The 23,923-nt window shown below is 37.5% G+C and overlaps 1 protein-coding gene across 13 annotated transcripts in view; it reads right to left on the bottom strand.

The window, feature by feature from the left end:
- STRBP (spermatid perinuclear RNA binding protein) overlaps positions 1-23,923 on the bottom strand; it is a 152,220-nt gene that overhangs the window by 40,017 nt on the left and 88,280 nt on the right. For 11 of the 13 annotated variants that reach the window (XR_009251419.1, XR_009251420.1, XR_009251418.1 and 8 more), the window contains exons 4-10: positions 22,948-23,113; positions 19,300-19,444; positions 11,339-11,430; positions 10,703-10,798; positions 9,484-9,595; positions 8,726-8,823; positions 8,408-8,519 (exon numbers count right to left, since the gene is read on the bottom strand). Coding sequence is in view for 9 of the 13 variants with exons in the window: in XM_058694203.1 (XP_058550186.1) it covers positions 8,408-8,519; positions 8,726-8,823; positions 9,484-9,595; positions 10,703-10,798; positions 11,339-11,430; positions 19,300-19,444; positions 22,948-23,113 (821 nt within the window). In the remaining 4 variants the exon portion in view is untranslated. Of the gene's footprint in view, positions 1-8,407; positions 8,520-8,725; positions 8,824-9,483; positions 9,596-10,702; positions 10,799-11,338; positions 11,431-19,299; positions 19,445-22,947; positions 23,128-23,923 lie in introns of all 13 variants that reach the window. The other 2 variants (XM_058694210.1, XM_058694211.1) reach the window with 2 other exon arrangements.

The raw sequence follows: 23,923 nt of genomic DNA, 5'->3' as shown, positions 1-23,923 counted from the left end.
TGCACAGATCTATTCTCTAAATCCTCCAGCTACATGAATAGAGTCCCATGGATTAAGCTTCATTCTACCATCCCAGCCCCAAGGCTATAAAATCTGGGGTTAATCATAATATGAATGTAAGCAAAAAAAAAAAAAAAAGGGGGGGGGAGCTTTAAAACAAGCAAGTCATTTTCAATCTCTGCCGTATCTAGAAATGAGAAGTGATCATTTGCGAGGCAACAATTTTGAGAAATACTATGTGAGTGCTTACCATATGCCTGGTATTGTACTTACTTTAGCTGCAAATGGCTTCACTTAATTGTATTAACTTATTTAATCCTCACAAACACTATGAAGTCTGTACTTTTATCTTCATTATAATTTCATTCTTACATTCACTCAGCAACAAATATTATATTAAGCATTTTCTATGTGCAGGACAACTTTAGGTGCTGGACAGGTAATGGAAACAAAACACTGCCTCAAAGAGCTTACGCATAATGATGGAAACTAATCACGTCTTATGGTCGTCAGCAAAATGAAGAAAAATAAGAGGCCTGAGGGGGTGGAGGTGTTGCTATTTCATATGTGGTGCTCATTAGCAAGGTCAAAAAGGTATCACTGATGGGGTCAAAAAGGTGACCCTCTGATGAAGACCTGAAGAAAATACGAGTGAGCTATTCAGCAATATGGGGAAGAGTCCCAGGGAAAGAAAACAGCAAGAATAAAGGTCTTAAGATAGGGACATGCTAAGAAACAGCATAAAGGCCTAAGTGGGTAGAGTAGCCTAGACGAGAAGGGGACGATTGTAGAAGATGAGGAAGGGCCACAGTTGACAACCCTAGCTGCCACTAATTCACCAAAGGAACTTATACAACAAAGATGTTCCACTACCCAGTATGAGAAAGTAAATTCAAAAAGCTTTTCTGACAAGAGCAATTAGAAAAGCTGGACAAAAGTGTAGAAAAAAAGATCTACTCCTGGGCACTAACGAACTGTGGAGTCAGGATCTGGGAGATAATGGAAACCCTGCACCTAAGGCCACATTTCCCCTAGCGGCATCTACCAAATCTATAAGAAGCCACTAAGAACTGGACAGAGTAACTTTTAACAGGCCCTCAGATCTCAGGCGTCTAAAACTGAAGCTCACCCAGCAAAGACCTATTGAACCCCCCACACTGGGGTCTGAGCCTCTACTATGTCATACACTGGAAGTAAATAAAGTAGAAACAGTCTGGATCTCACATGGACTAAAAAGTCCAGCTTCAAATCATCTCAATCCTTGATTGCATTAAAATGATCCAGGACTGCCAATTCCACTAGCCAGCTCTCAGAAACAAATGTAAATCCTCCAAGATACCATTACTCTAGGTTTTAAATTCTCTACAACTGCTCATTTTACAGTCTCCAGCACTCATAATAACCAGGTACATGAGAAGACAAGATGTCGTGATTAAAAATCAAGAGAAGGAGCAGACAACGTGAACAGACCCAAAAGGGGCGCAGATGATTGAGCTTTCAAAAACACACTGTATTAAAAAGAACGATCAGAATGCTTTAAAAAAAAAAAAGACAACAAGAAGAATTTCTGGCAGAAAATCTGCATATAAAAGAGCCAAAATTCTAGAAATGAAAAATACAGTATAAATTAAAAGCTGGCAGACCTATAGGCAGAAATAGACCATCCACCAGAGAGAGGAAGAAAACAAAAAACTACAGTACAGGTATAAAAGATGTGAACAACACAATAAACAAATGTGACCTGACATGTAAAGAACATTCTGACCACCAACTGCAGAATGTACATACTTTTTCAGAGTATGAATCACTTACAAAAAACCATGTACAGGGCCATAAAATAAGATTCCAGAAATATCCAAGGACAGAAACCATACAAAGCATGTTCTCAGATCACTCAAGAGGCAATAAAGAGGTAACTCGAAAATCCTCATTTTTCTAGAAATGAAGCAATGCTATCTAAATGGCTCCTGTGTCAAAGAGCTGATAATAAGGAAAAATAAAAAATAGTTTGAGTGAGAATGAAAATACTCATGTCAAAAGAGTGGAATGCACATAAATCTGGGTTTAAAACAAAAAATTTACAGCCTTAATAGCATGCATGATAAAATAAGAGGCCAAAAGAGAGCAATAATGTATTCAGCGATCTAAAAAAGTTAAACAAACAAACAAACCAAAAAACAGCAGCAAATTAAACCCAAAGAAGGTGGTGAGGAAAAACAAAGGATAAGAATACAGATCAATGAACTGGAATATAAGCATATACCAGATGATGATCAACAAAGCCAAAGTTGATTTTTTGGAAAAGACTCATAAAACTGATAAACCTCTAATGACAGTGATCAGGAAAAAAAAGGAAGCATAAAATGCATACAAGCGGACATCACTACAGATATTGCAGACAGTTAAAAAATAAGATCTTACAAACTATTTCTAAATTTGGATAAAATGGACAAGTTCCTAGAAAAACACAATTTACCAAAATTCTGACATGAAGATGATAGTCCCTTGCCTATTAAGAAAATTAGACCCATAACTGAAAACCTTCCCACAAACACAACCACACGACCAAAAGGCTTTGCTAATAACTTCTTACGAACATTTAAGAAACATCAATCTTATACAAACTCTCCCAAGGAACAGAAAAAGAGGGGATACTTCCCAACTTACTTTATAAGGCCAGCATAACGTTAGAGCCAAAACTTGACAAAACATTACAACAAAGGAAAGTTGCTGGCCAACCTAACAAATAAAAATTTATATTTTTGTGAACTTCTCACAAAAACCTACACAAGATTGTTTGCAGCAGCTTTACTTGTTTGCCCAAAGCAAACAAGGTATCCTACAACAGGTGCATAGCTCAACAAACTCTGGCTCACCCATACTGCAGAATACTACTCCACAGTAAAAAGGAATTAACTACTGACACACACCACAACTTGGATGGACCACAATGGAATTATGCTGGGGGAGGACGGGGTGGTGAGGCTCTCAAAAGATCATATACAGTATAACTCATTTATTTAAAATTCTTGAGGGGTGCCTGGGTGGCTCAGTCGGTTAAGCGTCCAACTTCAGCTCAGGTCATGATCTCGCGGTTCCTGAATTCGAGCCCCATGTCAGGCTCTGTGCAGACAGCTCAGAGCCTGGAGCCTGCTTCAGATTCTGTGTCTCCCTCTCTCTCTCTGCTCCTCCCTCACTTGCACTCTGTCTCTGTCTCTCAAAACCAAATAAACGTTAAAAAAAATTTTTTTGAATAAATAAGTGAATAAATAAAATCCTTGAAATGACAAAATCATAGAGATGGAGAAAAATACATGCTTTGCAGGGCTTGGGAATGGCTGAGAGGAGAGGAGTGGGTAGGTGTGGCTACAAAGGAGCAACACGAGAGAGATCTTGGTGGTGGTGAAATAGTTCTGCAACTTGATTGTGATGCTGGTTACACAAATCAACACATGTGATGAAAATGCCATAAAACAAATACAAGTTGTATCAATATCAGTTTTTTGGTTTTAATAGTGTACTTAGTCACATAAGATGTAACCTGCGAGAAATTGGGTGAAGGGTACATGCAACCTCTCTGTGCTATCTCTGCAACTTTCTGTGAAATCTGTAATTATTTCCAGATAAAAAGTTAAGAAAAAGAAAAGAAATGAAAAAAAGAAAAAAAAAAGAAAGAACGAACGAACCGCAGCTTTGTCGAAAACAGACACTGGGGACAAGGGCAGAAATAGGAAGACCAGATAGGAGAGACAACTGCAATAATCAGGGTGAGAGATGATGACAGGTTAGGTCAGGAACACAGCAGTGAAGGAGTTAAAGAAATAGCTCAATTCTGGACATACTTTGAGAGTAAAACAGACAGGATTTGCTGATGGTCTGGATCAGAGTCAAAGAAAAAGAGGACTCAAGGGTGAAGGTGTCTGATTTGAGTACATAGAGGGACAGAGTTCTCAACGACTGGGATGGGGATAACTATGTCAAGAGGAGATCAGAAGCAGGGTTAAGGACAGGAATTTTGAGTTTTAGACATCTTAAGTTTGAGGTGTCTCTTAGACTTCCCCATGGAGACACCAAAGAGGACTTCGGATATCTGGGTCTGTGGTCAGGGCTGGTAGTAGAGATATATATATTTCATGACAAGGGACTAGATGAGGTTGCCTAAAGAGGGGGTATAAATGAAGAGACGAAATAGTCTGAGGACTGTACGCTGGGACACTTAAATATTCAGAAACCAGGAAGGTGGGGAAAAACAAACATAACTGAGGAGAGGGCGGTGTGGCTAGAAGAACCAAGAGGAAGTAATGATCTACAAATCAAATGAGAAGTAGTATTTCATGTCAGAAAAAGTATGTGACAATGACAAATGCTGTTGAGGATATAGGGCACCAGGAACTTTTCATACACTGCTGGTCAAAGTGTAAACGGATATATATAACCATTTACTAGATCATATCCTACCTAGCCTACAGTAACTCCTGGATATACACCCCAGGAGGCATGTACAAAAATGCTCACAGCAACATTGCAGGTAGATGCCAACAAATGAAAAGACCTCAAATGTCCTGCAAAAGTAGATGGGTAAATTGTAGTACATTCATAATGGAAACTATGTAGCAATTAGAATCAGCAAACATAGCTATATGCAGCAACATGAACTTATCCCAAACAATGCTGGACAGAAAGAAGTCAATCACAGAATTCAGTTTGTTTCCCTTTCTATGAAGTTATAGGCAATGTCAAATTGTTTATGAAAGCATATACAGGTGGGAAAGCTATACAGAAAATCAAGGAAATGACTATCGAAAAGTCAGGAATGGTTAGTTCATGGGGCAAGGAGGTGATGTGGAGAGATAAATAGGTGTTTTCTGAGAAGCTAACAATATTGTTTCTCGACCAGGGTGGTGACTGTATATAATTTTTTTAATCATTTTTTAAGTGGCATATGTTTTATACCTTTATGTATACATGAAATATCCTAGCAAAATTAATTTGGGAGAAAAAACAGTGCTCATCTGTGTCAACTGTGGCTAAAAATTCAGCTAAGATGAGGACTGAAAACTAACTGCTGAGTATAGTAACATGAAGGTAACAACAGAGACTTTGGTAGAGCGGTGAAGGAAAAGAGCCTGATTAGAATAAGTTTTTTAAAAGTGAAGAAAAGGAGATGGGGCACTTGGGTGGCTCAGTCAGTTGGGCACCTGACTTCAGCCCAGGTCATGATCTCACAGTCCATGAGTTTGAGCCCCACATCGGGCTCTGTGCTGACAGCTCAGAGCCTGGAGCCTGCCTCTGATTCCGTGTCTCCCTCTCTCTCTGCCCCTCCCGCTCACACTCTGTCTCTGTCTCTCTCAAAAATAAACAAACATTAAAAAAAAAAAAAAAAAAAAAAAAAAAAAACTAAAAAACTTTTAAAAGTGAAGAAAAGGGGAAAAGAATAGGCCACCCTTTAAAAAGTACTTATAAAGGGGAACAGAAAACAAGACTCTGTTGGAGGGGGCTGCAGAATCAGGGAGTTTGGTTTCATCTTTCAAATGGGAGATATTACAGCAAATTTTTACACTGATAAAAATGATGCAGTAGAACGGGAAGAGTTGATGCTAGTAAGAAAAGAGAGAATTATTGGAATAACGTCCACTTGTAGGCAAAGGGGATCGGATAAAGTAGACAAGCAGAAAGATTGGTCTTAAGAGTCTGGACAGTCTATCCACAGTCAAGGGAGTTTATCCAAAGTACATGAGTCCTTTGAACAAACAAAGTCATCAGATGAGAGCGAGGTGTTGGAAGAGGAAGTATGAAATGAGAAAAGGTGTAAAACTGTCATCTAGGACAACTGGAGAACTCTAGAACTTACAGGAGGATTGCCAGATACACAAATGGTCTATTTGCAATAGACCTAAAAGGGAAAAAGTCAAGGTGACTGTATTTTTCCCCCAATGATGTTCAACAGCCTGGTTCCGGCAGAGTTGGATTTCCCCAGTTAGAACTGTGCCAAGAAGAAAGCATCAAGGAAGTGAAGGCATGTGCTAGGGAGTGATCATAATGATGGGCCACTGAATCTAAGCAGAGAAGGGACAGAAGAGAACATCAGGAAGGTGAAGGACTCTGAGAAGGCAACAGAATCAATGTTGAGGCTCAATAACTGGAGCAAGGGTACCAGAGCGATGATAAGAGGCAGTCAGAAAGTAGGATTCTTGAAAATAAGATTATGGGGAGGGTACAGTTATTGAAGACAGGTCTAGGGTATGTCCACAGAATGGATAACTCAGGTAGGGTAGAAGACAAAACATTTGTGGGAGAGGAAATCAAGGAATTAAGAAGTCAGAATTTTGGAAAAAATCGTCTGAGTGCATCGTGAAATCACCAAGAATTACAAGAATAAAGTGTGAATGCCAATGCCAGGAAGCTAGGTGCTAAAAACATGAAGATATGAGGAAGAAGACCATAAGGGTCTGGAGGCAATGGCCACGGTCCCTTCCTCCTATAGCTAAGGCACAGACAGGTAAGTGACTTGCCAGGCTCATGCAGCTAGTAACTGATAGTGCTTGAGTGGAAACACTTGACAGTCTGGTTCTATTTTAAGCTATAAATTGACAGACCAATAGTTGCCAAACTAATGAGAAAGACCTTTAAAGTTAAAAAAGAAAAAAACCCAACAAAGTCACATAACAGTAGACACACTTTTACTACCTAGTGAAAGATAAAAATACAAAACCAAAAGAGTTGCTATGAATTCAGTAATTCAAACAAAATTTTCCATACTAATCACAAAAATCTCTAAAGATATTTGAAAATTCTATTCAATCCACAGACAGTGCTTAATGTCACATGGCTATGTGAATCCTTTTCAAAAACTCTTTGCTGCTGTGTGAGCACCCACTGTAAGGTGTCTTTCATTGCCCAAATACTGAGCACTGGTTGTTTTGTTTTTTCTTTGTTTTTTCTTCTGTTCTTTCAATTTGAGAGAGAGAGAGAGAGAGAGAGAGAGAGAGAGAGAGAGAGAGAGAGAGCGCGCACACATGAAGGGGCAAGGGGGCAGAGACAGAGAGGCAAGAGAGAGAGTCCCAAGCAGGCTCCACACCTTTAGCTCACAGGGCTTGATCTCCTAAACCATGAGATCATGACCTGAGCTGAAATCAATCAAGAGTCAGATGCTTAACTGACTGAGCCACCCAGGTGACCCTCGAGCACTGGTTTTTAAGTTATACAGTAGGACCTGGAGAACTCCTTACCTCTGAGGGGTTTACAGCATAAGGCAGTGATTCTCAAAGTTTTAGTCTCAGGATCCCCTTATCTAAAAAAAAATTACTGGGCACTCTAAGAGCTTTGTTTTGTGGGTTATACCTATCAATATTTAGCATATTAGAAATTAAAACAACTTTAATACAAGAGTATACAAAAAACATCCCATTAAACATCAGAGAGATGATGCCATCACATGTCACATGCAGTCTCTACAAAACTGCACACTATGGGACAAAGAATGGAAAAGACCAAAAAAAAAAAAAAAAGAAGAAAAAAAGAAAAAAAGCCTTGGTGCTATTATGAAACAGTTTTGGTTTTATGGACTCCCTGAAAAGTCGTTTAACCCCTGGAATTCTGCTGTCTAAATAAACAGACTGGGCCATTACACTACTTTTGTCCTATAAAAATTATTAGAGTAATATCCATTGTGGGAGATGGGCTGGGTCCCAAGTGAAGAACAACTAGTGGCCAACATCCTACTTTCTAGTATAATAGGAGATGGGGGATGGGGAGGGAACATCTATTGGGGCACCGTGAGGTGACAAGTGATTCACATTTGAGTATCTGCTATATAATCCAGGCACTGAGTTGGGCATTTTAATCTGACATCAGACAATAAAGTGGAGGTAATAACACTACAGAGAGAGAGAGATGAACCCGTTGCTCAAGGCTGACAGCTAGTAAATTAGTGGAGGTTTTAGCTGGAACCTAGGCCATATTAGGTTCAAAACTCTGAGTTCAGACACATTAGGTCAAACGGAATAGTGTACTGAATTTTTCAGTATACTTTTTTCTCCTCCTCTATATCTTTCTCTTTCTTAGTTACACAACACTTCCAAGCATGACAAAGATCGAACTGGTCAGTGACAGTGGTAACATCGCCTCCTAGCTTACGGCTTTTCTTCTTCGACCAGGGGTTCTCAAAGTGTGGTCCCTAAATCTATGCAGTAAAGTGGCTCGGAATTTGGTCGACATAGCTAAGTGAGTTTGTCACTAGTAAGAATAAATGATAGCAAGCTAAGTCACTGATGGGACAAAAGAAAAGAAAGTCAGGAAGAAAAGCAATACATGACTTGCATTAACAATAACACTCCCTTAGATCTAATAAGTGATGCATCCCATGAACATCACCACTGCCCACGTCCAACCCCAGTAAAACACTCACCTTCTTTATCAGTAACTGACCAGGAATATTTCTGAAAAGGTTTACTAGATGGAAGGGGGTCCATCTCCAGCACTTTATAAATCTGGCCAAAGGCTGATAGTCTGAGTGCATGCTAAAGAACAAAAGATTATGTTTATTCACATTTTAATGGCCATTCATAAAGCCCTTATGACATTTAAAGACATTCATTAAATGCTATCCTTATGATGGCAAAAGACCCTAGTAACAGACAAGAAATAAGTGTTTAAATAGAACACTTCAGAAAATAAAGTTATGATATCTCTCTAATAGATCACTGTGACATGCCCCATCTTCTACCTGTGCACTGTGGGTAATATCTTCCTTTTGCTGGATGGTCATATAGCTCAAAGCATCTGTTGGGTCTCGCTCACAAGGATCATGAAGACCAGGACCACCTTTGGCAAGGGCAAAAGAAAGACACAAGAACCATTTAGAACTGAGTTTAGAATTCCATGAACTAACACAAAAGAGAGAAAAGAATGGAAAGAAAAAAAATAGCTGAGGAACTAGGTTAAAAATCTGCTCAATTAAATGGAATAAAAAGGACACTCTCTCATTTTCAATATGTTAACACTCAAATGTCCTTATTTTACTGGAAGTCACTTGCATCTAACGACAAAATTGGGTCTTACTCTGAGAATTTAGAAACAGCATGATGAACCATCCCAGATCTTTAAAGGGATTACATACATAAAATAAGACCAAATTTAATTTTTCCAAATTAAAAACCTGACTGCAAACAGAACGAACTTCATACATTTTAACCAAACATCTACATCTGAAATTCAGCACTCTAGGTAAAGCAAATTCATAGCAGACACAATATCTTATTAGTACCTTTTATGTTAGTACATATAAAACAAAAATTACAGTTATTGAAAGAGAGTTTTATATCATGTTCCCAACATTCAAACATTCTAGTTGCTAACATTCCAAGCAAAATAACACCTACGCATCATTTTCCTGTGCAGAGGACAAATATAGCACATATTTAGAAAAATAAACTAAAATGAAATTTTTCTGATTCTTCTGCCTCCAGAGTTTGAAACCCTTACCAGGAAGTAGTATTCCAGATGCCAAACACTCCATTACTCGTCTCAAGGCCTCCCCAGCGCCCAAAGGTCTATTACAAGTACCTATAGACTTTTCACATATAAGCTCTAGTGGCTAGAAGATATTAAATTACAAATTAGTACATGCACCAAGTGTTAAAAGGATTCCAGTTAAATGTGAGCTGACATTTCTATCTACAATGGAGGCCAAAAAAGTGAAAGTCAACTTAATATTTAGGGCCCAATTAACTCTTCCTGCTTGATTTATCAACTTTTACCCCACCAGAGTTTTTAAATTAATCATTTTTGAGATAACATAGAAGACATTTTGTTACAAAAACTTCATTTTGGGCTACCCTGAAAGGATCACTTAAGAAACTGTGGTCATCTAGTTGATTTAACAAGCTTTATGTATCAGTTAGTAATAGCTAATAACTAATCAATGTTTAAACCCAGCCCACTTATCTCCTACTTAACCTAGGAAGCCATCAAACCACAATAAGACTTCACACAGCCTACCCCAAGTACTACAATTAGAATAAACAAAGGACCAAATCTCCACAGTTAATAAACTAAAAACGCATGTGCTATGTCAGAGTAACAATTGCTTGATTAATCTAAAATGATCCATTGGAGCTTTATTTGTTTTATAATGTTCTTCACTGTGGTATTGATTAGGTCAAGCATAATAATTTCTAAATGAAATAAGTTTTTGCACGATACATTATAAACCATGCCTATAGTTGTAATAACTGTACTGTTTGCCTGACTTTACTTACTAAAACAACCATATTTTTAAATGTCTATACTCAAAGAGAAAGAGGATAAGGGAGCCATATACAAGACATATCAGGTAATTTTTATTTTAAATGGAAGTAGCCCTGAAAGAGAAATGTGTCAGTCAAGGAGGTTTTCAGGGGCACTAGGTGAACAGTAATCAACCATCAGTACAGAGTAAAGTGCAAGAAGTCTCTTCTAACAGGCATAGAACGTTCTTGTCAGAAAAAATATCTCAGGCTCTGTAACATGAATATGATGAGGTAGGAGGAGACAGGCTATATGTGTAAAAAAGTATCTGAAAAGATGTACAATTTTTTTCTAGAACAAAAACAGGTTAAGGCGCATCTAACTCAGACTGCAGCCATTTTACAGTAACGTGTAATTTCTACAGGATTTCATCTGACTATAGCTACAGAATTTCGTTTTAACCATAAGTACTTACCCATCCTTTTAATGGTGCCCATGTGGGAACTCTGTTGCACAAATCACGCAGAATGCGGAGGACAATTACACATGATTTTAATCCGTTTGCCCTTGCCTAAAACAAACAAAATGATTCCAATATCCCTGTTGAAATCCAATCTTTATTTTAAGCACATGGGACATGGATAGGTTTTTTAAAGTGAATACTAATTATCCAGTCATTCATCAGTTGTCAAGCAAACCAAAAAATCAAGTTATTAAAAGTAGTAAAATTGTAGTTTAGAAAGGCAGATTTTAAAGAAGAGGAAGCATATTACTAAAATAGCTTTTATAGCCTCCTGGTAATCCCATTCTGGGCAACCATCTATCTTAACTTTCAGCTTTTCTCATCCCTGTTTGTATTTTATAAGCCATCATTTGAAATTCAGAGTACTAAGCCAAAAAAGATTATGTGATAATTAAACATCATTAACTGTAATAGAAGTTGTACTCTGCATTTTACCTAAATTAACTCATTTACTCCTAAAATAACCCTATGAGGTAGAAAGCGCCCCCATTTTATACATTATGTGCACAGAAACCATTAAGTGGCAGGTGTTCCAAATGAAACCTGCACAAGGCTACAATAACAATAAGATAATAACAAAGAGCCAACCTGAAACCATTTGGCATGTCGAAGAGACGCCAAGGCGTCCAGGCATTTCTGCCTGTCCAGTAAGTCCGGAGGATCTTTCATCGCAACCTTTTCTAATAGGAAAACGGGATAAAGAGAGACAGATACAATTTGACCAAGGGGTTCCTGTCAAATTACCAAAAAATAAAAATAAAAATAAAAAGAAGAGCAGCATCTGAATGAACTAATAAGACTCCCAGAAGATTTCACGATTTGGTTTTGTTGCTTTCTTCTTAAATTACGTGCACGATGATTACATAAGTAAACAGTCATCAGAGCCATTCTGTGCACAAGTACAACAGGAGCACAAGAGCATTCATCCAGTAAACAAATACATGACCACTGCTACATACAATCTGGGATCTTATTAAGCGTATGTATAACATTACAGGGACACAAAATAGGTACATAGCACTTTTGCCTCTGGTGGGGTGCAAAGAGCACAAATCTGGGACCAGGAGCAATAACAACTTTCCTTTACAGAAGAATTGCTGATGAGTTCTTGAGGAAAACTGGGACTCTCTCATGTAATCAATTTGAAACTTACCAAGAATACACTGAGTATAATTTTTGTTAACAACTAAATAAACTCATCCAACACGAAAACCCTTCACAGAAACTCTGCTCCACTGATAAGAACTCTTCAAGCATCACCTTAACTTCTCTCATTACTTTCTTTTCTAAAACAAAATTATTAAAACTATAATAATGGAATACACTGGAATATTTCAGGTTTTATATACCCTTTTTTTAAGGGCAGCAAAGAATTGTATCTAATTACAGTTATCTGACTTGCCTTAACATTTTAAAGTTGGATTAGATGGCCCAGAGCAGCAGAAGTAAGAATTCAAACATGTGATTGATTAATGATAAATATCTGTATCTGAGAGGATGTCACAATTCTAAATCCAAATTTGGATCATTAAATATATATTTCCTCTAAGCCACTAGGAAGTGAGTTTTTAAACGATATTTGCTGCAATATTTATAATGCCTACAACATACAAATATCTCCTGAGGAATCATTCTTTGTCTAATCCAATGCAATCAGATGCACCGTTCTCTTGTAAGAACTCTCGCAGATGTAGGAGAGTCCACCCAATGCTTTTTCCTAGAATAATCATAACAGTCACAGAGGCAGTATGTTTGTATGGGCCAAATGATACATTATAAATATTTTTAAATGCAACACAAGATCACTGATACTTTTTGGATTCTGATACTATTATAAGATTCTGTTAAGGCACTGTACTATATATTCTGACAGACTGCCATTAACTAAAACCAAAAGCATGATGCCCAACAGAAAACAAATCTATGAAAGAATGAACTGTGGCTCTATCAGCTGCAACACTCAAAAGGCTAAAGTGCTACACACTTATTTTCTGACCAGGTGAGCTCTACAGCAGATATTTGCATTGTTTCACATTAACCTCTGCCAACAAAGCCACAACACAGGCTCTCATTCATTGCCCCATTTTACTCACAGAATGGGAAGCCTCAAAAAAAAAAACAAAAAAAAACCTATTAATGTAATTTATAAACACAGATATATTATGAATATGCAGCCATATACTATGGGTGTTCACTTCACCAATGATCTAGTTCCTGATTTGCTTAATTCTTTTTAATAACATGAAACATACAATGAACTCATTTTAATGTTTTTAAGTCAAAATGCTTAACTGTAGTCAATACAAGCATCTGTGTAAAGCTCATGTACCAGATAAAACAAACTACTGTAAATGAATGATTAGACTCTCTTAAAAGTTAGACATGACAAAGGTTGACTGACTGCTAAATCATGGAATCTCAAGAAAAGGCATGAACGGTACTTTTATTTTTTTAAGACTTCAATCTTCAAATTAAAAGTGATGCAAGCTAAGTTTTATTCAATCATCTTTGTAGGAGTGTTTGGAAGGTGCGGGGCAGGGTGGGGGGGGGGGAGGGCTGCAGCGGGCAATGTAAGACAGGAGTGAGTCAGAGGAAGTTTGCATAGGAAAACACAAGGCAAACAAAAGCTCTTTTTGACCTTTCTGGAACTTTCATCCAGTGGTTGCAGCTTATAAGTAACATCTTATGCCCACTGCAACACATATATTTTAAAAGGGGAACAATGGCAAAAATATTTAGATAAATTCATCCCCAAGGTCAGATTATAATCACAAACTCTTATTAAAAAAAATAACAGACATCATCTTGCTACAGACAGTCAACATTTGGAGGCAGTAGATTCTGCTAAAAAGAGATGAAAGGCACAGGCAGTGAACAGAAGGCTTGCACTGGACTCCCTTCACATCACCACCAGAATGACCATGTTTCTTCATGCTCTCATAGTCAAAAAGTCCAAAGATCCAGAATGTTTCAATATTCATGAGGTAGGAAACAGGAGAGGAGATGTAATAACTCATCTCATTTTGTCTTCTTCAAAGCTTATTTTAAAACAGTATAAATTCGTATGGCACTGTAGTGCTACTTATAAGCCCCGCTTGCCTATTTGCTTTCTAGAAAGATAATATAGTTTTATATTTTTTTATTCATTAAGAAAAATAACTATCACAGACTTGCTGCGGGAAAAACAATGCTACTTCTCGTAGCAGAACCTGAAGCTTAACATTTCTGTATGAACTTTAACACTGGTGTTTCAATTTTGTGAAGAAAAACTTTTCTGATAAAAAGACATTTGGAGTCTTTAAATTACAAACAATGGTATGGTGAGCCATTTCATTTTCCTACAGTGACCAGTAGAACAGATGAGAAACAGCAGATGGGATGGGCTTGGCAAGTGACAAAAATGTCGAAAGCAAAGGCAAACAGCTTTTCCAGCAAACTGGCAGAGGGCATGAAGGTACATAAAACATTCTGAACAATGGAAGCACTGGAAGACAAGTCTACTATGCCTAACTTTGCTTATTTGGTTAGAGGTTAGATCAGTGACCAGAAACACACCACACTGCAGGAAATGTTGGTCAGTTTCTCTCAATCCCTTTCCATGCAAGCAAACCCTCTGTCTCTTAACAAAACACTAGCCTGTTTTGGGGTGGGGTGGGGAAAAGCCAGAACAGGACTGTGTTAAATGAAAGTTACAGGTGTGGAACCTGGGCTCTTCTAAGGTAAAATAATTGTGCTGGATTATCATAAAGGCCTCCTTGACAATCTGGATGTAGCTGGGCTACTGAGTTCACGCCGACAGAATTTTCTAGTTAGCTTGAAGATATCCTGGCAGCCCCCTCTCTCAATTCTTGAGACTTTGTGAGAGCAGATATTAGGCACCAAACCATTGTCCATGCAAAACATCTGGCCACAATAATGCAGACAGTCAAATGAGGCACTAAGGTAGAACAGAGAGAGCACTGTTCTCCTAATTTATGGCAGAAGTATCACTCGGTAACTTTTCTTCAATGCCTCAGTAGGCAGCCGGCCACTAGAAAGATAATGGCTAAAGATCTGCCCTGGATAGTGTGGGGTCTAGCAGCTGTGGAAGGCAGGAAAATAAAGCCTACTGCATCATTATAATCCCAGTTGTGATCTCTGGACTGTGAGAATCTACTGCTTTCCACTTAGCAGGGCTCATGCTAGTGAGATGTGTCAGAAGTTATGTGAAAGGGACTCTTGGGCAACTTCTCTGTGAACCCCTAAATATTGAGGACAGCGGTTCACCTTAGCCTTAGCCACAAGAGTCGCTGTAGGCTCCCTATCCACCTGGTTTCACACTGCATTGTAAATATAATAAATAGCTGATTGACTACCCTCACAGCAAATATACTTCTTAAAATCACAAGCACTAAAAGAAGCTGAGGCTGTATAAGGCTGAGCATAACTAAATCAGCTAAGAGGCTCCTACACTCATTCTGAAGAGTAATGTGAGCAGAGGGTACACTGGACTCCAAGTGGGAGGAGCTGGGAGAAATGGGAGACGTTCTTCATTTATCAAACAGGGCAATTATTTACCTCATAGGGCTGCTGTGAAGGTTAAATTATATATGAGAAAGGCTTCTAACGCAGGAAGTTATAAAATACTTTAACACAGCTAAATCTTCAATATATACTGCTTGAATATCAAGATGCCCATTGTTAATGCTTCTTACACACCAGACAGTCCTATTTAATCCGGCAATGTGCTCACTATAAAAATTCATTTAACAGAGTTGGGTGGCCACCTACTATGAATTAGGTACCACTGCAGGCACTAGGGATAAAGGACACGGGTAAGGAAAAACATACCTACCCTTGACGAGTCATAACCTTTATAACAAATCAGCTCATGATTAGCACTGATTAGCACTGCAGCAAATACAGAATACCGATTCTAATACTACACTTCAGTGGATGGTTAAGAGGTTACCTGTGTTTGAGTTCAGTTCCTCAGAGCTATCAAGTACATGCCATTCTCACTGTGAACTCGAGGCAGTTTGAGTGAGTGAGTTTGCACTGGGAATCTTTTTAGGAAGCTAAGTGTAACTACCACTATTTATTGAGCAAATACTTTGTGCTGGGTATTGTACAGCTCACATTACATAAATTCTCTCATTTGACCTCAAACTACTTTCTCAAGTATTTATTAGCCGCAATTTAAAATGAAGAAACCTGTCCGAGATCACACAGCAAGAATACCTAATGGAGTTAACGGGCGCCTGGGTGGCTCAGTCTGTTAAGTGTCTGACTCTTGATTTTGGCTCAGGTCATGATCTCACGGTTTGTGGGTTCAAGCCCTATGTCAGGCTTTGCGCTGACAGCACACAGAGCCTGCTTGGGATTCTCTGTCTGCTTCTCCCCAATTGCACGTGTGATTTCTCTCTCTCTCAAAATAAATAAGTAAACTTAATAAAAATATATTTTCTTAATTTTTTTCATGTTTATTTATTTTTGAGAGACAGAGCATGAGTGGGGGAGGGGCACAGAGAGAAAGAGGCACAGAATCTGAGGCAGGCTCCAGCCTCCGAGCTGTCAGTACAGAGCCCATCATGGGGCTTGAACCCACAACCCATGACATCATGACCTGAGCCAAAGTCTGACACCCAACTGACTTGAGCCACCCAGGCGCCCTTACACTTAATTAAAAAAAAAAAAAAAAAGTACCTAATGGAGTTAAGAATTGAACACCTGACTGCCAGGCACAAAGGTCTGTGCTTTTTCTCCAATGCCTTCTTTAGCAGGAAGAACATGGTAATGGGGAATGGTTATTCTACAGGGCCTTCAAGTAAAGGGTCAGAGTATGGCAAGAAGACTGACAGCACAGGAGGAATCTTACCTGTGAAACAGTAAACAATACCAAAAAGATTCACTCCGCAGTCTGGCCACTGAAAACGTAAACAGTGATCTGAGTGAATAGTTAGACCCACTTCTGCAGAGACAACCCTGAGGAGCTAGGTGTGATGTTTTCACCTGCCCCAGTCCTCTGCTTCTCCCTGCTTGCAACCATGCTTTTTTCCCTTAAGATTTTACCCAAATATGTAGCAAGTGAAGAGAGGGAAGAGAATGATGTGAGTGTATATGTATTGTGAATAGTTGGTTTGTTTTGTGGGGAGGGGAGATGTTGAGATTCTATAGGAAAATGTCTCCTCAAATAAAGTTACATCACATATTGTTTTAAACTTTGAGAAAAAAACTGAGTGGACATTTTGAAAAGGGGTGTATCTCTCAGTCTTAGAAATTTCTGGAACCCAAATGAATCCTGTACCTTTACCCCATGCAGCTGAAAAGAACTGCATCAAGGCAGGAGGAGTTGTCTGGTGTGAGGAAACAAGTCCTATAGAATCGTACAGCCCAGGTCTCAAATGCTCATTTCATGCTGGACCCTCAAAGTTGCTCAGGAATACCCGAAACTGCAGCGCAGATCAAAATGAATCTTGAAAAAGCCCAGGTTAGACAAAATGTGCAAATTATAAGAGATAACAGTGAGTCAACATAGCTGGGAGGTTAAGGACAATATTTGCAAAGCAAATCTTTCTTCCATTCAAAACGAGAGGAAGTAATGTGTTTTACACATTACATCCAGGCAGATTCTTTCACCTTATCTGATCCCACACAATAACGTTAACATTAACTGATGAGATTCAGCTCATAAGGGTCTTGGGATCTCTTAGTAACCCGAACACCCTGAACAGAGACTATGACTCTCCCACTTTACTACAAATTCCATTCTACAATAACTAGTCTTCTAGTAAGGGTTGTGTACACTAAGAATTTGTTTCCAGCTTCTGTGTACAGAAATTAAAGTTATAAAGGTAACAGACTAAGCTTAAGGGTATCATAGAAAACTATGACATAATCTCACTTAAGTACACAAACCATGAGGAAAAAAAGAAAGCCTTATGTTCTCTTAACATTTTCAAAGAAAAAACAAAAGAGATACCTACAGCTACAAGCAGATGTATAATTAATCTAGTCTTTGGCGATTTCAGTCTTTTTCTCACCTCTCTATACTATCTCTATTGTTAATAATACCTATAATTATAACTATTCTTAGAAGTGGTTGGCTTTACACTAGAGGGTCAAGTAGAACACAGCTTACCAGAAATAACAGAATTATCTTGACACTTCAGAAATCATTTTATAGTTCTACAGTTAATGGTGAACTGTAAAGCTGTTAAAGAAATTAAGCTGCTTAAGATTGGTTCTTCAGAGGTATTACAGATACTATATACAGAAAAAAAAAAAAAAAAGAAAGAAAGAAAGAAAGAAAGAAAGAAAGAAAGAAAGAAAGAAAGAACGAACGAACGAACTGGCATAAACCCAATTACAGATTGGATGCACTTTAATTTCGAAATATGACTCATTATGTGTCTAGTTTATATTTGTGGGGTATGGTACAGCTGATTTTAGTTACCCCAAAAAACTTTTTTAAAAAAGAGTCTATCACTTTTACTTTAAGAGATCCTATGAGTCATGTCTGCCTAAACTCTAAATTCTAACATCACTAATGTGTCTTTTACTACACCTTTATTACCATCAACTTGACATAAATAAGGAAACTGACCAATATTTCTTACTGCACTGGTATTTCAGGGAGGGGACCTGCTGAATGTCTAGTGATGAAGAAACAGCAACAGCGAGTCCCCACTGGCCCAGAAAGGCCACACTGCCTCTAAACTGTCATGACAGAGAGGGGCCAGTTGGTCAAAGGTCTGACATAGGACAAATATCACATGGCAAGTGTTCCTAGGGATAGGACTCAGAGGCAGAAACAAGCTAACTTGACAGGATAAAAACATCAGAAAAAGAAGCCCATTATTCCTTCTCAAAACTGAATAGACTTCTCACTCTACTTTTATGAGGACGACACTGCCATCCATACAAGAATGCTTTTTAACTTCAGAAGAAAATTAATTTAAGGCATAATTCCCACATATGTCATATATAGAATGCTAACAGGATGACAAACTTCCTAGAAAAAAATGTACTAAAGATTAATTTTTAGAAAACAATGTCCCAATTTATATCTCTTACATTATAAAACATATTTACACATGGACAATTAGGTAAAGCATAAATCTTACAAGATTATAATAGTTACTGGAAGTCAAAAGCAATGTGCAAATGAGTCATTTGAAACAAGTGAGTAAATTCGAAAGCAGTATTTTTCTGGACATTTAATCCTAAAATCAAACTACAAATCCTAATAGCCAAACCACATAGAATAGATTGGCTGATACCAATCACAATGCAATAGTAGACAAAGTGAAACAAAATACTAAAGTAGTATAAAAACAAAAGCAGAGTTAAGACCAACATGATAATCAACAGATTTTTTTGAATTAACGTATATCTCAAATGTATACATTTTTGCAAAATATGGCGATTATGCAGAAATAAAGCTTTTTAAAATACTAGGAGAGGTATAAAACAAATGAAGATAGTTACTTCTATGTCCATAAAGCACACTTAACATAGCATTCAAGAGAGGTCTTACGTGAACAAAACAAATATATATACATGTGTACCTCCATCCTTCTTCTCCAATTCGTCCCTAATTAGCGGGGAAGTAAGTATCACCTTCAAAGTTAGCGTGGGCTCTTTTGTATTCCGAATTATAATAGAAGCCTCATCTACACATTGTTCCACTTCATATTTCTCTTCTGTGAGTTTCTGAAAGTCACCAAGATTTCAAAAACACCCAATTAGATTAAGATGTCAAAAAATGAATGACTCTTAGTTTTCAAATGTTATTAACTATCAGTATTACTGTGCTGGAGTAAAGTCTTTAATAGCTCTTTAGTTTAGGAAGAACATTTCTCTCTCCTCCCAACTTACCCACAAATCTTCTTTCTCCACCCCTCAAAAAGCAATCACAATGTCAACCATCTTTGCAATTATTAAACAATCTTTAAAACCATTCTTTCTAATATTTGAAAGTAAAATACCAACAGCATCATTATGTGATAACAGGTATACTGTTATTCTTGAAATTCTTACAGAGAACAACTGTACAATAATAAATTGCTGAGAATCCTCTCTAAGCCACATCCCTTTTTGACAGGACCATCTCAAAAGAACTCCTACTTGCTAAGGACATACAAATATAAAATTAATTGACTTTTATATAAGATTACATAGATTTTTAAAGAGAACTAAGTAAGAAAGAATGAAAAAGGATCTCTACATTGGCACTTACCAGGGAAAAAATCAGTATAAACAAGTAACTTCTTTTCCCAAAGAACAGGTAGGTCTCAGAGATCACTCCAGTGAGACCTATCATTATGGGACACGTTACCTGACATCCATAGGAAAACACAATGCTTCATCTAACATATAATTACATACATGTAATTCAAGGGCCTCCCGCAAAATAACATTTAGAATCACATATTAAATTACACTTAACACTATACATTAAACATATAGTTTAATAATTTATACAAGGTCTTTCTTGGTGGTGAAATTTATATCTATTACCTGACATAAATAGCTGAACGGAAACACTACTAGGTTTCTCCTCATTAGTGTGCACTAAAAGAACTCAAACCCATTTTCATAAAAATAGCATTCTGCCATTAAACATTTATATCAAAAAAGATAGCAAATAGAAAATTCACTATCCTAATTTTGAATAGAGGAAACCAAGGAAGGGAAAGACCACACAGTAACTGGAAAAACCAGAACTACATTATAGAGAAAAAGCAGAAAACTGCTCACATTGCCACTATAATAATAATGATGTGGAGCAGAGAATTAGTCAAACTAATTTTCACCTATGCATGCAGATCACCACGGTATAAGTTTTGGGTTCAAGGAAGTTCTAAAATCGACCTAGAAAAGAGTATATAGGGAAAAGGTATGGTACAACTTTAATTAATTAAGGTAGTTAGATTACTGAAAGTTTTCCTATGGTAAGTGCTAAGGAAAAAGATTTTTTAATTCATAAGAAAATAAGATAATTATCATATCAGAAACTGATTTTCCAAACAAACACCAAGAAAACAATAGGGAGGTAGAGAGTAAAGGCAGAAATCACACTTAAAATGATTTTCTGAAATATTAACCATAATAGTAATAATATGTGTGTGTTTGTGTGTATGTATATTGGCAAATATGTGTACATGTATACAGTTTAATCTGAGATGGGGGTACAATTAATTATGTCCCCATTTCACTTGGATACCTTTACCCAAATACCTATAGTAATGGATCTAACCATCACACAAAGCAGTTGGTTTCAAGGGCTGGATAATACTATTGGCTATGTTAAAGTGAAATACCTCTCTCATGATGTCTACCACTGGTCTTAAGAGTTCAGGCCTCTTTTACCTTCTCTAAGAAGCCCTTCAAAGATCAAAAGGTATCTGTCTTTTTTCTTTTTTGTCTTCTCTAGCCTAAAAAGCCCCGGTCTCTTCAAATTTAAAATGGTTTACAGAGACTGCACTCTCTCCTGGGTCATTCCCTTGAACACTTACTTGAGAGCTCAACAAAAACATGTTAAAACTGTGGTGCCCAGAAATAAAGACCCTCGCTGAGGAGAGAAAAAATGCAGAGTTTACACAATTGTGATCTGCACAGAGAAAGCTCTATTACTGCAGACTAAAATTTGACCCAATCTCTCATATCAATACTGGAGACATGTGATAGATTTTCAGAATAAGAACTTTGGTTTGTTATCGTCCTGGTTCCTAACCCCTTTTCCACCCTGGCACAGCTGAGGAATGAATAGGACCACTCTCGTAAGAAACAGGACTCACTGCAGGAGCAGAAGTGGAGGTGGGATGGTTGAAAGCCTCCATGTCCCACCCTGGGACTACTATTTTTACCCTAGATTTGATTTAAGAGTAACAGTGTTCACCATAATAAAAGCAGGAATACAGATTAAATTTTAAAACATAAAATACAGAAATGAGGAATTTTATTAACATGCTAGTAATAAAAAGTATAATTAGCCAGAAATTCGTTATTGAGCTGTTTCTTCAAAGCCCTACTGTATTCCACGTTGCTCACCACTCTCCCTTCCCAAATGATAACAAACGGACTCAAAATAATTTTTTATAATAAATTTAACCCTTTGAAAGACCAGAAACATTTCTTCATGAGAAATGAAAATGGAAAAGCCAAAATATATGCTCAGTAACCTAGAAAATCTTAAGATCTAAGGCAAAATGAAACAATAGTGCTCCAAAAATTAATATAGGTAAATGTGTCAATAAGTAACACAAATTTGAGTGCCAAGAACAGCAGATAAAAAAGTCAGGAAGGTGGTTTTGAAGATCAACTGGTAAATATGAAAGAAAATTATCCACTAACAAAGCAAATAAAAACAAATTTAGAATTCATATTACTTGGGGGAAAAAAAAGAGCCTGCTTACAAAAGAAACCGACTAAAGAAAAGAGAGCATTCAACTCAAAGGACTTTGGGGGACCTTGTGGGCTGTTACCTATTTATGTGACATGAATATAAGCACTACCAATATGAAATCATCAAAAAGCTACAATCTAATTATACCACTGACAACACAGCTATAACTGAAAGGTGATCACGGTTTCTCAAACAGTGATGCAGCTGGCCTTGGAGCAGACTGGCAGAGCAGGTCCTAGGGTGGCCACAGCCCCAGACCAACCTGTTGTCTTCAGCCCTGAGGAGCCTTCTGACTTCACAACAGCATTCGCCAAAAAGGCATGCCAACATCAAAATTTTCTAAAAGCATCCAACTGGAAAAAGGTTTGGAACAAGGAATTAACAGGGACTTTTCCATTAACAGAATGAATGAATGGGTGACTATTAAATTAACTGAGTTTTCAATTTGAAAAGTTATCACCTACAAAAGTCTCTAGTTGTCTAGGCTCTTTTTGATCTTTTCTGCATTATACCACCCCTTCCAAGAGGTTTACAATGCTGAGAGACCTAGTCTGAAAAACATGAAGCCTCTGAGCAAGGCACACCTGAAAATTGAAGGGCCATCTTAATCCGATAAATATATCCTGAGTGCTAACCAGTAGAAGTTTGTTTTAAATGTGATGGATGAGTCACTGACCCAGAGTAGCAGCATTCCTTTCGTCTGTACCCTACCCTTTACTATTACCAATTTCTTATCATTGATTTCATCAAGGTCACTGTTTTCACCTTTTTACAAATTCTCCTAGAGGTGCAATTAAACTGTACTCACCTGAATCTGAATAGGAAGATTATCTTTGACTGTATTTAACAGGGTCTCTGTGGGTTTGTCTTTGCACATTAAAACCAGCTCCAAGTCCATATCATCTTTAATCAGCAAGCCTTTTGCAACCAGGCCAATCCTCATTACACCACACAATGTCCGACCACCTTGATCCCTAAAAATAAAAGTCTAAATGATTACTTTTACAACCTATTTCTCAAACTATCACTTAATCATCACTTGGCTTCCTGGATATTCATATGATCAAAAATTAAGTCTCGGAATTAAGACTAATAAAGTATCTATCTTCCCTAAGGAATCAATAGGGAGCATATTTCATACTACAGATCTTTTAATTCTTTATTATATCTATAGTGCTTATTAGCAAAGTCCCTAAATAACATTTTTTAAATTATTTTTAAACTTCCTCCTTTTATCTTTTTATTAGTAATTAAAGAATTTGTGAAAACCTGAACACCAAAGTACACTGAAAAAGAGCATCAGGGTGGAAATTTAAAAGACCTGAACTCTACTCTTAGAGCTGAGTAGAGCCTGCTGGCTCAGTATCCATAACTGCAAAACAGCTATCAGCTACATGAGCCTTCTAGCTGTATCATTCTAGGAATCCACAAAAGATTATGGGGAAAGCAGAATAATGCAATGAAACTAAAAAGCTGAGGAATGAAGGAAGAAACCGAAGATATTCTGCCAGTATATGCATTCCAAATCCGGCTGTGGCTAAAAGAACAAACATTCAAAGAACATAGTCATGAACTGGTGCATCAAAATAATATGAACATCTATCCTTAATTTTAATACTAAAAATCTCTTATTGGTTCATTTCCCATATCGCAAAAATGTAACTAATGTTAGCAGTCATTCAACAAGTAAGCCTTTGAGAACAGAAAACATAGTAAAGGAAATCCAATCTCCCCTGCTTCTGAGGCTTACACTGTAGTTAAGTACAAAAAGTAACCTGCTTAAG

Source organism: Neofelis nebulosa, chromosome 12 (genome assembly GCF_028018385.1).
Source record: "Neofelis nebulosa isolate mNeoNeb1 chromosome 12, mNeoNeb1.pri, whole genome shotgun sequence".
NCBI classification, from domain to species: Eukaryota; Metazoa; Chordata; class Mammalia; order Carnivora; family Felidae; genus Neofelis; species Neofelis nebulosa.
Note: the sequence above shows the minus strand (reverse complement) of the source record. Positions and strands in the feature narration are given on the sequence as shown.